Source organism: Tamandua tetradactyla, chromosome 1 (genome assembly GCF_023851605.1).
Source record: "Tamandua tetradactyla isolate mTamTet1 chromosome 1, mTamTet1.pri, whole genome shotgun sequence".
NCBI classification, from domain to species: Eukaryota; Metazoa; Chordata; class Mammalia; order Pilosa; family Myrmecophagidae; genus Tamandua; species Tamandua tetradactyla.
In genome coordinates, this window is record NC_135327.1 from 220,499,430 (window position 1) to 220,516,031 (window position 16,602).

At 43.1% G+C, this 16,602-nt stretch overlaps 1 protein-coding gene across 18 annotated transcripts in view; it reads right to left on the reverse strand.

The window, feature by feature from the left end:
* The window catches only part of SVIL (supervillin), a 209,602-nt gene that overhangs the window by 61,738 nt on the left and 131,262 nt on the right, over positions 1 to 16,602 (reverse strand). For 13 of the 18 annotated variants that reach the window (XM_077152567.1, XM_077152551.1, XM_077152649.1 and 10 more), the window contains 5 exons: positions 15,661 to 15,718; positions 15,396 to 15,547; positions 12,336 to 12,993; positions 3,073 to 3,153; positions 100 to 996 (listed from right to left, as the gene is read on the reverse strand). In XM_077152567.1, coding sequence (XP_077008682.1) covers positions 100 to 996; positions 3,073 to 3,153; positions 12,336 to 12,993; positions 15,396 to 15,547; positions 15,661 to 15,668 — 1,796 coding nt within the window. In that variant the 5' untranslated portion in view covers positions 15,669 to 15,718. The remainder of the gene's footprint in view (positions 1 to 99; positions 997 to 3,072; positions 3,154 to 12,335; positions 12,994 to 15,395; positions 15,548 to 15,660; positions 15,719 to 16,602) is intronic. The other 5 variants (XM_077152612.1, XM_077152677.1, XM_077152685.1 and 2 more) reach the window with 3 other exon arrangements.

The following is a 16,602-nucleotide window of genomic DNA, read 5'->3' on the forward strand; positions in this document are numbered from 1 at the left end:
ACACAATTTAACGCGGGACACAACGCAAGTTGAGAAGTGAGTCATTCTGCTAAAGGCGTGCAAGTGACACATCAGGGGTGCGTGTGAAACATCACCTACAGTTCAGGTTTCTTGCTGGCCCGGACGGACTCCAGAAATGCATTTCGGAGCTGGGCGACGGAGACCTTGGTGTCCACCATACCGACTTCCGCACAGGGCCCCTCAGCTTCGGCTCTCGGGGGCTCTGGCTCGTGCTTTGAACCTGGGTCCGTAGGCCTGAAGGCCTGGAGCGGCGGGGGGCCGGTGTAGTCAGACAACGAGCGGGTCAGAACCTTGTACTTCTTCCTGGACATCTCCTTTCTGCGGCCCGTGGGTTTGGCTTCCTGGGACACAGGCTCATTCTGCACATACAAAACCACCTCGCTCCTGCTCATCTGCTCAGCAGGCGGCAGCTGAACTTCCGATGGGATTGAGGGCTTCTCCTGTGGCTTCTGAGGCTCTAGGGTGACCGTGCCAGTGGCGGGTTTCTCAAAGTCCACATCTGCACACGGTTCCTCGCGGCTTCTCCCAAGCCCGGGATCCTCCAGGGTCAAGAGTGATCTCCTGCTCTTCTCAAGAGCTTCGGCCAAGAGCATGTCGTCTTCTGCTTGGGACTCGCTAATATGGAGAACTGGGGTATCCCCTCTCTCACCTTCTAGAACCTTCAGGGTGGGAGGATTCTCTCCTCTTGGGGGGGCAGACCCGACCCAGCCACACTCAGATAGACCTCCTGGGTCTCCTGCGGGCACCATCTTGGCAGCATGACTGGGTTCCACTGGCTGGATGTAGCCGCGGATGGGCTGCCGGGCAGAGCTGGCCGCCTTGGCCGTCACCCTGTCGAAGGCAGAGTTTTCTGACTGAAAGGACAGGTAATGGGTGGGCACTGGCTGGTGTCTCCTCTGAGTTAAGGACTCGGAGGCAAATTCTGGGCTGCTGCGAGCACTCTCCTCTTTCACCAACTTTTCTCTAACTTTAACTCTTTAAGAGAGAAAAAGGATTTAAGTTGTAAAATGCAGTAACTGCTTAGTGGGCAAAAGCATGCGCAGATCACAGACTACCCACGAGGCGAAATCAACCTGAGAGAGGACAGCTTTTGGAAAAGTAGTTTTGGTGTCTGATATCAGAAACCCATGGCTAGCCTGATAAGTGATTTTGAGTTGAGTTCCTACATTTGCAAACTCAAGCCATCGTGGTGCAGAAATAATTCTAGCTTAGGTAATAGTGGAGAGGGGAGTATGGATTCCTTGCCCCTTCTGACTAAATAAATACCCAAGAAGTCATGGAAAAAAAAATCATGCACATTTACCACCCACGTGTGTCAGGGTAAACTGAGGCTGGCAATGTGAATCAGTAAGTACCAGGCCAATGTAGGGACTGTGGGGGAGTTTCCAGGCCTACAGATACCTATTAACTAAAATGATATAATTTCATTATCTCCTGGAAATATAGTTTGTGATCATTTGTTTTTTATAAAACTCAAGATAAAATAAATGTCTTTTCTTTTGAAGCACTCAACTAAATATTCACAGGCTTTTTCATGCAATGCATACTACATTCATTCATTCCTTCATAAGAGGTTTCACCAGTTTGGCATCATTAGTGCTAACAATTTTGTAGTACCAAGAAGGTGTTAGAGAAAATGTATTTGTTGTTAAGAATTCATGAACTGAATTCCACTGTCCCCACCTCCCCAGAATTGCTGTCACGCCCTTAATTAACAACTAAACTAAAAAGAGATTGCTCTGGTTGTTACTAGATTGCAAAACTGCAATCCATTTAAAAGCTTCAGATCTCCTCCACTACCACAGAAGCAAGTAGCCAGGAGCCCTGGCCAGTGGGGTCCTCTCTTAAGCCTGAGTTGCTTTATCTATCAAATGGACACATAGTGACACAATGTAACATGATATTTGCAGAGAACAAGGCTTAGTGTATAGCAAAGAGTGAACACATAATAATGTTCATTAGTTCTTACTTTTACTTTTGAAATACCATGTAGTGAGAAAGGAGAAACTGTTCAAACTGTTTAGGAATGGATTACTCCCGAAATGACTGGGGATAATCTTGAAAGTGTAAAGGATGCTTTTGGTTTAGGAATGTACAACCTTCCCTTACGATTAACCAGCACAAATAATTGTACTTCTGATATACACTTCATGGCAGAGAACATTCTCTTTAATGTCAAGTGCACCTTGCTAAATTTGATATAAATGCCGATTTATTTATGTTTTTCAACTAAGATGCAAGATACCTATGTTGACTTCATTAAAACAAAAATTAAAGACACATACAAAGTGATTGTTATGAACAATTCAGGGAAAAAAGGTATGGAGTGGTTATTTTTCCTAGAGACTAGCCAGTGTCGGAGATTTTCATATTTCTAACCTTTGCTAGTCAAAAGGATATTGAAATATGTTGGAGTGTTCCTGTGGAATGTGAGCTTTTCATCAAAGACAATCTGAATTTTGTCCTCAGCAGAGAACAAAGTGACTGTTAGAAACTCAATACATGGGTGCTTTGTCCTTCCAATGATTCATTCATTCTTACTCCTTCCACCTCTCCCTGCCCCCAATCTTACAAATGAAAAGACTGGGGTTTTTGTCTGCTTTTAAAACCACGCACCCTCAATTGAACCATTGAATTATGTGGTTTAGAGATGGGGAGAAATGAAAACAAGCCGGTTAGTCTGACTCAAGAGGCAAGTGACCGAGAGGCGCAGGTGGGGTCCTCAGGACTGCCCCTAAAGGGCCAATCCCTGTGAGTGGTGAGGAAAGGGGGAAGCAAGAGGTGGAGAAAAAGGATTATCAGGAGAGTAAAAAGGAGGAGCAGCAGGAGAAAATACTATTAGCAGGAATTAGGGCACTGAAGGAGAAAAACAAATGATCAGGAGGTAACTTCCAGCGGCTCCCTTTGAACACATGACTTTCAAATACACTGACATTAAAACGCAGGGGTGAGAGTTAGTGTCACCTAACAGATGGAAGGACAGGGCAAATCAGGCAGGAAAGCAGACACATCCACTAAACATAAGCCACAGGACTTCAGCTCAAGATATACCTGGAAGGCCAGTTGATAAGTGAAGGTGTGTCTCCTTCGGAATCTTTCTGCAGAAACCACTCATGTTTGGGCTTCCCTGTACTACCGTGTACAAAAAACAAAGCTTCGGGTAAGTTTCTACTAGGAGGGCAGCATATATGCACACGTTATCATTACTTCAAACCTCAAGGCTGATTGTGTTCAGTAAAGAATAATCCTGGCTTTTCAAAAGGTATAAGAACATTTTGCCATGATGTTTCTATTTACTACTAAAATCAAGAGACAGAAATAAAGACAATAAAGTTACCCAACCGAACATTTTATAAGTAATCTGAAGTATAAGGAAGGAGTCTTTTCTATCCACACTCTGATCAGAATATCAGATACTTCTCTTGCTAAGGAGCTGAATTTAAACAATAAGGCAATTTAACTTCCCTAAGTTTTGCTGAGGTATGCAGTAAACAGCCAAATATCAAAATAATTAAATCCATGCAAGACTACATATCAGAAATTGGCGAGTGGAATTTTCTATTAAAAATATAAAGAAACATCATAGGATGATATCTCTCATTGCTACTATACATTTCCCTTGGATATCGATCACTGAATAATAGAACTGACACAATATTGTCAATACCAACACAGGTCTATTCCATACATGTTTATTGAGTTCTTTCTCTGTGCAAAGTCCCAAGCTGGACTCCGAAAAGTAGCAAAGGGGACCCAGGCATTATTCGGCCATTTAAAAACTTACGTTCTAGTAGGTAAGAAAATAAATGATTTACACATGTCCTCAACACACAATAGAATATAATGCAAGGTAGAATGTGCAAAGCATTATGTCAAGCTAAAGATATTTTAGAGAGAAATCACAGGCAAGGGAAACTTTTAAGTATGCCCCAGCAATACAGGAAGGGAACTCCAACCACTGACCTGGGTCCTCTCACCTGTGGAAAGAAAAAAAAAAGCAAACTCCACATGCTAAAGGGCCTTTTGAATCTATTTTCAAGAGTTCTTTGAAGCAATTTCCAAAAGAGTAGAGTATCAATTGTGATAAAATCAACTTAATTTTCTAAAATCATTTTAGTTCGAGTTTTGGTTCCAGCTGACCGGCCAAAACATTTCTATACCCCAGTGTGCATCTTGCTGGAACCCCAAGATGTGTCATCTCCTAGGTGTGGATGTGACAGTAAAATCCCCCAGACTTTCTGTATCCCAACCAACCACCCACCTCTCCCTCCCCAGCATTAGTGCAATTTAGTCCATATTAAATGAACATTAAGTTGTACGTCAAGCCATTTTACTCCTGACTATAAAAAGCCCAAATTTTGCAACATTTATTTAAACATATGATGACTCAGCATATCATCTGAAGCTAAGAAAGTAGGCAATGCAATGTGATAGCACATAGAGGAAGAAAAGGGGGCAAAGTACACTTGCTTTCGAGAATTATTCGGTTAACATAATGAATATGCTCACCTCCCAGAGTTATTTTGGGGTTCGAACACTTCAGAGTGCTTTGTATGCTGTGAGGTACTATGCAACTTTTTGAACCCGACCTTCAATAACAAGAAGGCAATTTGGACAGTATCACCATAAAACAATCCTTCAGAGATTCTTTAAGAACAGGTTGCGTCAACCTCATGCACAGACACAGGGGAACTTGTGGGCTCCACTCATTCATTGCACTTTTATTACTTCTCATAAATATGGAACTGACCAACAAACCAACAGAAGAACTACTACCAGGGTTGTGAATACTCAAATCTTGACATTTCTTATAAAATAAAAATGTTTGTAAAAAGAAACAGTGACATGTACATGCAGGTATCGAGACAGAACCATCCCATTTGGTCCCCTTTTCTGCTTTCTTTGCAGACAACATAGTACTACAAGGTTATAATTTATAGTTTACATTTTGAAGAGATGATATATACACAGTCCCAACTTAGAGGTCATATGATTTTAAAGAAAGTGAGTCTAACCACCCTAGGGGGGCTTGAGTCTGTCTTTATTAAATTTAAACTCGGGGTGATTTAGAATAATGTTTCTTAACATAAGACTCATGATCCTTGAGGTTGGCTAGCAAAGGCACGTATTAGGATGAGGTTTTCAGACATTAAATAAGCAGCAAGAAAGAGAGAGGATTGAGAGAGCACTCATCGTGTTGTCCACAAGGCTGGCCCAGGCACTTCACAGTCACTCTATTGCAGGAGGCAGAAGATTCCTGGTTGCTACCTCACTCCCCTACCAGCAGCTGGTGATGCACATGATCACTCTCTTCACCTGCCCTCAGTCTCCTGCACAGCTCCTTCTCCACCTTTTGCTGATTCCCCCTCACCATCCTACTTTGCCTCCAGTCTCAGCTCTATGCAGATGAGCTTCATTGCCTATCTCCACCCAGATGTGGCCCCTCTCCCCACCTAACTCAGAACAGTGTGGGACAAGGAGTAGATCTTTATAAATAATTGTGGAATGGATGCTGTTGCACAATAATTTCCGCAAAAACTCTATAAGGGTTTCTGACCTCATTTTATAGTTGAAGAAAAAGAGATGCAGAGAAGTATATTGACTGCCCAGATAGCACAGCTGGAGAATGAAAAGGACAAGACTTGAACCAAGGGCTGTGGGTCTCCCAAGCCTACGTCATCTGCTCCTTCAGAACGACAGGCTTCTGAGTTTGGGGAAAAAGACCCCCAGTAATGGGTAGTAATGTGGCTGCGATGCCCACTGCTGGGCAATTCTCAGGCTGAGCAAGCAGACCCTCAAGGCTTCCTGACCATGTCCTCAGTCTTGAACAGATGCTGGGTCCTCTCCTGCCTGTGCCACCTCCAAAGTGCCCCCCAGTTGCTCAATACTCCTTCCTCTATTTCTACAAATGAACAACCTAAAATCAGAGCAGTCAGGCAGCCCAGGGCAATTGGAGAAGAGGGCAATGCTAGGGGAGGGAAGGCGTGTGTGCTGGGGTCCAAGCTTGGCAGAGTGGTTACATCTCATCTCTTTACGCCCCCAAAACAATCTACAGTGGGAAACACACCGAAGAACCAATGGTTTGGAAATGAGAAAATTCATGGCAAAAATAAACTGGGAACAGGTTATGCTGGATTGTTATAGGGGAGGAAATATAAATGCTCCCAGGACCAAGGAAAGATTTCAGCTGGACTGATCTCTAGGTTGTCCCTTCTCCTCCCCTTAGGCTGCTCTTCTCCTCTCAAGGCTTGACAGCATGATAGTATGATGTGACACCTAATTCAAAAAATTCCCAGTTTCATGGGAACTTTGTAGGATCAACATCACTACTGCAAAATATCAGTTTTCATCCGGAACTCTTCCTGTGAAGCTGAGACACGTGTGCGATATCTGCACTAGGGAAAATCATTTTAGCACACATTCCTGATTGCTCTGGGTCCCGTGTATTGAATGCCATATAAACCACGTTATAAATTTAAGTCGCAATCATTGAAGGTGGATTTCCTTTTTGAGAATGTTATAAATAGCTGACACTAACTTCTCTCCTATCATTTTAAACTTTCATTAAATTCTTACATGACTGATTTTGTCTGACAACAAAATACTCAAGGAATTTGATTTCCTATACTAAAAACTCTAGAACACAACACAGAAAAGAGATTAATGGTGGCCAGGCTTGGGGGTCGAAGGGACACTGATTACAAAGGGGTACAAGGGAATCTGGGGGGCTGCTGGAACGCCTCCGTTTTTATTGTAGTCCCGGTCGCACAATGTTATTCATTTGTTCATAAACCATACACTAAACAGGGTGAATTTTACTGGATGCCAATTATAACTCAAGGAAAATAATAAAACAAACTTCTAAAAACTTCTGCCCACCTTCACAACTGACCCAGCAACAGTCACAGTAGAGGGATTTACACTGACATATCTTTTTAGTCCCTCTGATTGTTTTTTAAATTAATTTTTTTTCCTCCTTTAAAAGCAAAAAAAAAAAAGTATTAAAAATAAATAAAAGGTGCACCACACAAAACTGAGCAATCTGTTTTGGATATGATTTCTTTTTTTCTTTCTTTTTTTTTCCCCCAAATTCCAAAGAGCCCGAGAAATGATGAAAAAGGCACTGGAAAGAACCCAAAGTGCTCAAATGTTAAGAGTTTATATTGGTGGAGAAGTCAGATTCTTCCACTTGAAAGCTGATTAAAAGTGTGCCTTGGCTCCCAAAAATGGGAACTCAAAATACAGACCTGACACAGCTAATTCACCGGCACCCCAACAACATGATGGGATGGGATGCAAGTTTTTGAACTGGGTGTTTCATTCATAGTACAGCCTGATTATCAATGCGGGGAGGCTAAGGAAGGCTAAAATTCAAGATAAAAAAAATACGCCATTTCATAAAAGTACATCATTTATTTCTGGGGCACAGGGGAAATAGTTCTGGAGAGGTAGTATAATAGCAGGTGAAATTTCTAAAATATGAACAAAAAGATCACACCTGAATAGTGGCCATTATGCCTTGTGTTCTTTTACTCTCCATTTCTTTAAATCTTACATGGATGCTGCTATTTTATGTAGTGTTTCTTAATGCTATGCTTAATTATTTTTCATAAATAAATAAGGCTTGCTTTTAAAAAATAGCAGTGGGAGAGATTTGCTTTCTACAGCAGACCAAGTTGAATATCTGATACCATCAGGCTGCCTCGGCAAACAGAATCAAGGATTCCTGCTCACAGTTCAACAATACTTGTTGAATATATATAGCCTTAGGGCTATATATAAGAATTCCAACCTCAGACAAAGTGAAAAGAGCCAGGTAGTATGAACAAGTGCTGGTGAAAGTGTGCTCCTCTGACTGGCGGCACTGGACCAGTGTGTGATTAGGTAAAAAGCTTGCACTAGAAGGAAAATGAACATCATTAAGCTGCTGTTTCATTCATAGCATGGCTTTCTAAATGATGAAAGTAGTGCGTGATTTATTTTCAGTGCAAGTTCCTTACAGATGCTGTTCAATAGTTGGCAGAATGGCTATTCCAGAAAGTAATGCTGTCATTTGGTGACATTTTAAGAAAATACAAGAAAACAGCAGAGTATTCATTCAAAAAGAATTTGTTGAGCCACTGGCTGTGTGCTAGCTGCTGGCAGTAGCAGGGAAGGAGACATGGAAATGACTAAGCCAAGGTATCTATCCTTAAGGCCTCTACCAAAGCTGCAGTGTCATCGAGCTCATCCGTGCCAATCTTACAGAGTATGTAAGACCAAAGTCATGCTGCCATCTGGGGCAAGCCTGATAATATTGTTAAAATCCTCCTGTGGGAAGCTCAACCTCATTCCGGGGTCTTGGGCATTTGAATATCCTTCTTGCTAAGACACGAGGTACAGGTGACGCTACATTCACGAGACAGCTCATCTGGCAACTGATCTCTATCTTTTCCCTGTTGGCAAAATCACCACCAACCGGAAGCCAGACTGCCGAGGCCAGGCTAAGCTTCAGTTTTCTAACTGTTTTGGAAAAAGAACAATCTGGTAATGGGAAGAGGACATTGGCTTGTGAGTCTAAGCACTGGAGAAAGTGTGAGAGACTCCACAAATTATTCCAGTTTCTAATAAGGCTGGGAGCAGTTTATAAAAACTGGGAAAGGCCAAGATGGAAGGTGGGCTCTCTTCTGAACATGCTCCCATGTGTCAGTAGCGCTCTTAGAACGTGATACCCAGAGACACCCTGACCAGTAGAACATAGGATGAGCGCTACCTACCTGTCCTAATGACAGTCACTTTCACAAATGCACCCACTTTGGACCGCCCACCTGGCAGCCATATAGCGAACTTGCTGTCTGCTAAAACTCCTGGATCGATTTCCCATGAACTCCTGTTAAATCAGTTTCCTCAATGTTGAACTTGTACACTGATTTTTTTATCCTTCTAAGTATAGGGCTTATACAAATTTCATCTTGTTGATTTCTGACCATTGCTCCAGGTGCATGTGCCTCCTTGCATACCTGCCCACTGTTTTCTCTCAATCCTCTCTCTTCCTCCTCTCCCTTCCTTCAATCCTTCTCTCTGACATCAAGCTTACTGACAATCCTGCCTCTGGAAGTCAAATCACCCTCTTTCTATAGCTTCCAGATGACCTAATGAAATGCCAAATTGGACCAGGGTGGTGACAAAACCCAGCCTGGAATTAGAGACTTCGTTATCTCATGCCTGCTAAGAGCAGCCACCACTTAATTGGCCTGTAAAGGATTCTCCTGTAGACGAATCCTCTGACACTCCTCCAGGTCAGTCTTTGGAAACCACATAATCAATCATCTTTGGTGTAATAGCCTTCAGGTGCTATCTCATCCACGAGATAAGGCCAAACGCCTTGTTCTGTCATCCAAGACGCTCGGTGCCTTGGACTTTGCCTGGCTGTCTGGTCTCCCCACAACCCGGATCCCCAACTCTTCAGATTTGTCTAGACCTCTGTGCCTTCCTGCCTGGGCCAGCCTCCCCTCTGATGCCTCATGTAAATCCAGATCCACCCTTAAGGACTTGGTCCGGCCATGCCCACTCCTCCAAGAAGGAGTTAACACCCATCTGTGGTACTCGGTGGCACCAACCTTACCTTCAGAACCAAATTTATGCCTCACTGTGGTATAGTTACTTCCCACACAGTTTTCTTTTTTTTTTTTTATGATATGCCCAGCTAGTAGCACAGTGCCTGGTGAAAAGAAGGCAAAATATACTGTTTGAATGATTGGCCAAACCACTTTTAGAATGAAATTAACCCATGAATCGACACCTGTGAATGTACATCATATATGTCTATAAGGCTAGATGGACCCAGGCTGAGTGTGTATGAATCCACCTAGACTGAAAGTTTTCACTTTGTTGAGGAGGACAAGACTTTTTAAACACCTAATGCATATAAAGATAAACTGTTTCTATAATACTCTCTGATCTACTTTCCTAAATTCTCTAATCTTCTAAGTGTAATAACACCAAATTCTTTTTTTCACTGATGGAAAACAGTGCCGACATAAATGACCTTGTTCTCTGGAGACTCATTTTCCAGAAGCTCAAGAGGTCCCTGAAAGAGCCACTTCTGGTCCTAGTCTCAGATCAGATCATGCATTCTGGATAGACCAAGAATTTTCCAAATTATTAATTGCTAGTTTCCTTGTGTTTATCAGTTCATCTCTTTCCTCTCTCATTTTACTAAAAGCTGCAAGGAGAAACCAAGCTGAACCTTCCATATTTAGCTCGGAAATCTCCTCCACTAGATATCCAGGTTCATTACTTTCAAGTTCTGCCTTCCATCCAGAACTTCCATTCAGAATTCAATTTTGCCAAGTTTTCTTCCACTTTACAACAAGGACAGCATTTCTTCCAGTTTCCAATGACACATTCATCGGTTTCTTCTACGGCCTCACCAGCAGCCCTTTAACATCCATATTTCTACCAACATTCTGTCCATGATGAATTATGTATTCTCTAAGATGAAAAAAACTTTCCCTGTAGCTCTCACTCATTTTTGAACTCGCACAATTCTTCCAGCCTCTATCCATTACCCAATTCCAAAGCCATTTCCACATTTTTTAGGTATTTGTAACAGCAACATCCCACTTTCTGGTTCCAAACACTGTTTTAGTTTCCTGCTGCTAAAATAAATACCATACATTGGGTTGGTTTAAATGACAGGAATTTAGGCTCATGGTTTTGAGGCTGGGAGAAGTCCAAAAGGCAATGTTTTCTCCCTGAAGACTGTGTTGTTCTGAGCCTGGCTGCCACTGATCCTTGGGGTTCCTTGGCTTTTCCATCATATGACAATGTCCTCTCCTCTCTCTTCAGAGTTCTGTTGACTTCTGCTTCCAGCTTCTCTCGGTGGCTTTCTCTATAAGGCCCTCCAGTGACTGGGGTGGGCTACACCTTAACTGAAGTAACCTCATCAAAAGGTCCTTTTTACATGAAAGGATTAAGATGAGCTGGTTTTGTGGTAGTACATGGCTCCAAGACACCACAGGCTTTGGTCAAGTTATCTCACTTCTTTCATTATCAATTTCTTCATTTATAAAATAGAATTTTGATCTAAATCATCTCCCAGGTTACTTCTGGTTCTATAAGACCAGGGCAATTTAGCATGAAGAATCTCTTCTGCAGGGTTTGGGGGTGAGCCAACTTCCTTTAGGGTGGTGGTTGTCAAAGCTCAGTTGGAAGAGGATGGTAAGGCTTGGGGACCAGAATCATGAGGTGATGATGTCAGGTGGAATGGGCTTTTTCTGGAATGATCACTTCTGGCAGAGAATTATATTGCCAGGAAATGGGGGCCCACCCCTACCCCAAGTTATGGTAGAGACCAGGAGTTTCTCTTGGTTTGTATCTATAAGGATGAGGCCCTTTCAATGTCACTCTTGTAGACATTTATGTCAGTGCAGGGAAAAAGACAATTAACGACTAAAATGATGGAAGTTTGAGGCTCTGGAGATAGTTTTTTAGACCTGAACCTCTGATGAGCAAAGGCCACTAGAAATAAACTGTAATGGCCATAGCATGTGTCCCTTTCCTTCTTGGCGGCTTAGTCTGCACCTCATGGGACTGAGGAAAGGTTTATCCTGGGTGCCCTTCTCTACCTTCCTGGGCTAAAGCCAGCTCTCCCATCCCAGCTCTGTGACCACGTGGGGCCCTGCCAATGCCCTCACTTATGATGGCAACTCTCCCCGGGTCACATTTTAGCAGCGGCTCTTCAGGAAACCTTCGAGATCCTCTTCTAGCCATTACTTACACATTTTGCTAAGAGGTTCTAACTCACTGTTAGGAGCAACAGTGAGTGACCGCTCTAGAGTAATAACTTAAAAAAAAGAAGAAAAAAAAAACAAACAAGAATTTTCTATTCGGATCACAAAGTAATTTCTTGTCTTTTTTACCTCCCGTCAAATGGGAATCAGACACCATGACTCTCCCCTACTCCCCTGTTTTAGGCACATTTGACTTTTAGAAATCTGAAAAAAATTACTGGCACGAAAAATTAAGGGACATCTATAGCAGTTTGTTAGTCCAATTTAAATCCAGCTTCATATACTGGACAACTGCAGTCTTTACAAAGTAAGTCTTATTATTTCAAAAACTGTCTGACATGACACATCAATTATTTTCCACCCCTTTTCACGTAAATAGACCTTAAGTAGGATATGGAATGATTTCTGCTTCTATGCCTGTAAATCAGAATTCTACACCTTGAATGGCTCCAAAACATAAAGCATATGTCATGTCTCCTCAAGAACTTTCTCAGTTCTCTGAAGCTGTTTCTTGCACGAGACCACGGACTTACGACTTACCTGCTTCGCGGCTCACTGGCAGAGGGGCTGGGCGAGACCGGCTGCTTCAGCGCGGAGGGGGGCGCCTTGTGCGCCTGCTGCGGAGACCTTGGCACTTCGCCGAAAGAGGAGTCTCGCCCGGAGAACGAGAAGGATGAGGCACTCTTGGCTGCGGGCGGCAGGTCGTGGGCCTGCCTGGGGGCGCTCGGCTCCGGAGCTGGTCTTTGGTTCTCCACGATCAGCAGCTCCTCCTTCTCGGAAACGCTGCCACCGCCATGGCAGGTGTAGTTCTTGGATTCACCTGCCCCGGTCCGGAGCCCCTGGGTCTCAGTCCTGGTGTACAGACAGCTCGAATCTTTGCCCGAATCTTCCTGCTTGTCGCTTTTCCCTCCCCTTTTCTCAATCGCCTCGGGATCCTTCCTGGACTTGGTATATCGAGAGAAGTATTCCGAGTCTGCATCGGAATCCAGAGTTAAGCCATACTTCTCCGCAAGCTGCCGTCTCCTTTCTGCCTTGTACCTCGCTATTCTTTCAGCTTTGGACTCAAGCCCCTGGGTGTCCATGCCGCCCGAGCTATAGGGCAAATCCCCATGAATGCCGGGGGCTTCGGTGCAGTATGCAGAGCGCGTGTGCTTCTCTACAGAAGAATCAGACACTTCTCCCTCTTCATTTGACCGACCTGCAAGAAGATCAGACGGATAATATGTACAGATTGCAATTAAGAAACGTATCATCGAGCCTCTCTACTGCACCCATACAAACTTGTGTTCCCGTGCTGTGAAAGGCCGATTTTTCACGAAGGTGTATTTAGCTAAAATGATTTACCTGAGCTGCTGGACAAGCTTGCGGCCTGCAGTGAAGTAAAATACAGCCTAAACTCAAGCTCAGCCCTTCTCTCACCAGGCCTGGCTCCGTGCCCATTTTCCCTTATGTATTTCTTGTTTTGTTTGTGGGTTTAATATTTCATACACACAGCCAGAGGATGAGTTCAGAGAGCTCTAGCAATGATAACAGATATGGAACTGCTGTAATTTGGCAGGTAACTGGCTGCTGTCTGCAGGATCTGACAATAATATAACAATATAGGGTATGAGTAGTCAACACCTGACTTTCTTTAGAGAAGCAGCTCTTCTCCAATTGTGACACACAATTTGAGTTGGAAATGGCTAACATACGAAAACTTACAAAGGTAAAAACCAAATTAGTATTAACCACACTCTGCAGATAACTGCCAAACATTTTAAATAGTCCTTCCAGTCTTATATGATTGCTTTCTTCCTTTTTTCTGTATAAACATTTAGTGTTCTATATAATATTAATATTTTATATAAGGTATATTTCTGTATTTGGAAATCTGTATTTTGAAGACATTATTTTGGAAACTTCATAATATTCTATCCACCTTTCCCATATAGTTGGGATTTAAGTTTCTAACTTTTAATTAGTCTGATTTTCTGATTACTAGCACAATGGGAAAATTTGTCAAGATAGAATTGCTTCATCAATTTATAGAATTGATTTAAGGTAAGTCATTTTAAGACACTTGCTAGACTGACAAAGTAATTTCTATACAGTCTGCAGTACTTGTATTTGCAAACACTTGGTATTTATGAAAGAATGCCTTTGCTAGATTTTCATATGTTTATTAGCCGTTTGGATTATTTTTTCTCAGCAATGCTTGTACTGGTTTATTGTGCCTCATTCCACCAATTCACAAGGCCAATTCTCTAATTTGTGTACATTCTTTTATAAGAATATTGACCTTCTGTATTATTCATGAATATTTTCAAACTTATTTGGGCTTAATTTTACTGTGATGTCTATACATTGATAAAATTTTCTCTGAATACATATGTTAATCATTAAACTAGTTAAGTCAACTGATCTGGTCATTCAAAGAATTCAGTGCTTTGAAGTCCTTTTCCATCTGTACTTGAATAGTCACCTACATTCTCATGTTTTGAGTTATTTTCTTAAAATTATGTAATGAATTAAAACTTACTTCTGTCTTCGGTATTAAGTAAGGATAGAATATGTCCTAACTCCCACCCCACTGCTAACCAACTTTCCCAATATGATTCTATTATACAATTTTTCCTTTTCTCACTAATATGCTCAATTAACATATATTTTACAGGTTAATATTTCCATATACCAGAGCTTCTTTCTGGGCTGTCAATTTTGGTGCTCTAGCTTGTCTACTCTTGATTTTTCATGGATGAAATCTGAAAACTCCTATTACCTTGTGCTCAGCCATGGAAGATGAGAAACTGCAGGGAGGAGCAAATTGATGGCATCACAAGGTGAGAGCAAAAGCCCCCTCTGAGGATGAAAACTAGAAAATACGGGCTGCAGGAGAGCTCAGAGCCTCACAGTCAGGGATGGAGGTGGAAAAACAGCCCTTGTATGTGTCACCTACTCCTAAGATCATGCCGAATACCTGATGCCCATAAAATGACCCTGAATAATCAAGGAAAAGCTAACTTGCTTTGGACACACAGTTGAATACTGAAATAAATATGCAATATATTTAAAATTACATGCATTAAAATAGCTTAAACAGACAGATTCGTTGCATTAACAGGGAGAATAAGTCCTCATTTTTAGAGGCACTGCCTTTGCCTTTGCACCCCCTGCTGGTTGCAGCTGCACCTGTGCCCAGCGCCACCCTGGGCATTTGCTCTAAAGGTGCGATGAGACCCGGGGGGCACACAGCCCATCCATTTCTCCACCAAACAAACATTCACTGAGAACCTCAGACAGCAGATCTTATGCTGAGCCCTGAGCACGGGGAGTGACAGACACCTGCCTTTTCAGGAGGGGTTCTCAGGCTACGGGGGAAAACGACTGTCATTTTGATATATGATTACCCAAAAACATGCCATGACACCCAGCCACTCACAAACAGGAGATGGGGGTTTTGTTGCTGCAGTTTTTTTCTTTTTTTAAAACAAATAAATGTATTTAAAATCAGTGTCTAGACAATGCACTTTTGTGGAATAGCGCCTTTTCCAGCAGCACTGGATAAAAAGGCTGCCCCATAATATGCCGGGCAGTTGGGGGGCTACCGGCCCCGCTCACCTATGTGGGGGCTGGATGGGTCCGTGGCCCGCAGGTATCGGGGTGTGTCCTCCTCCAGGAGACGGTGGGTCACCAGCCCCGTGCAGCTCTGCAAGAGGAGGGGCTGGGCATCGTTTTCGATCCCTTCGAGACGCCGGGCAATTCTTTCTTTTCTGTGCAATACACCAGAAAGGCATATGAGCTCCGGAAGTCACTTCGGAGGGAAAACAGATTACAGCATTGCCCAGTTCTCTGATGTCTTCACCACCCACTGTAAAGAACTTACCTTTTCATTTCTAAAAATTCTTTCCTCTTTGGCTCAAAGATTTTTCTTAATTCTGCAACTGAAACAAAGCAAACAAAAAAGATCAAAGAGGAAGTCCAATAGTGAGTAGTCACGTATTCATCTTCCTCATTTCACATAGCAGGTATGTCTCGAACTCCTAGTTCTGGTCGTGGGTCCCCTGCGACAGGATATGCAATAATGACAGTGCCCGTGTACCTGGAGGGTCTCTTCTGGTGGGGGAGGCAGGTGCAGGCCGTGCACGTGCACACACAGACACATATGCACACAGACACATGTGCACACACAAACACACGTGCACACAAAGAGAGACTGGTGCCGCGAGCCTCCAGGTGCCCTTCAACAGGCTGCAACAATCGTGAGCTCACAGCCCCTGCAATTTCACCCCATTATTTAAATTATACATAACCGATGGGATCTTCTGGCACTAAATGTGGCAGGCCCTGATTAAATTCAGTTTGGGTTAAGGCAGCTCCCCCCCTCCCCTACAGACTCTCCCTAAAAGGAAGTGTTAATGCTTGTTTCCTGGATGTCGTAGAGTCCTTACCGCAGTTTGCCTGGTGGCACAGGAGGAGCAGAGCAAATGCTCTGCTGAGGTTGGGAGGTTCTCACGTGACACCGGCCACAAGGATATCACTGAGATGCCAAACAACTGTTTCTTTGGAGAAACGGCCTAATTGGGTGGGGAGTCAAGCTCTCTCTCCTCCTTCCTGTAAATTCATAAGGGCTCATCTGAGTGGCTCCTACTGAGAACCCAGGAAGGGGTGGCAGAGGGAGAGGAGGCCCTGGATACCCCCAGGCCAACGGAAGTTTTGAAAGCCTGAGTCAAAGAAGAAACTCAAAGGAGGGGCTATGAGTCCATGGGATTTTCAACTGTTCTGATTTCCAGTTGCTGTTTTGTTTTTGATGTTTTTTTTTCCAAGT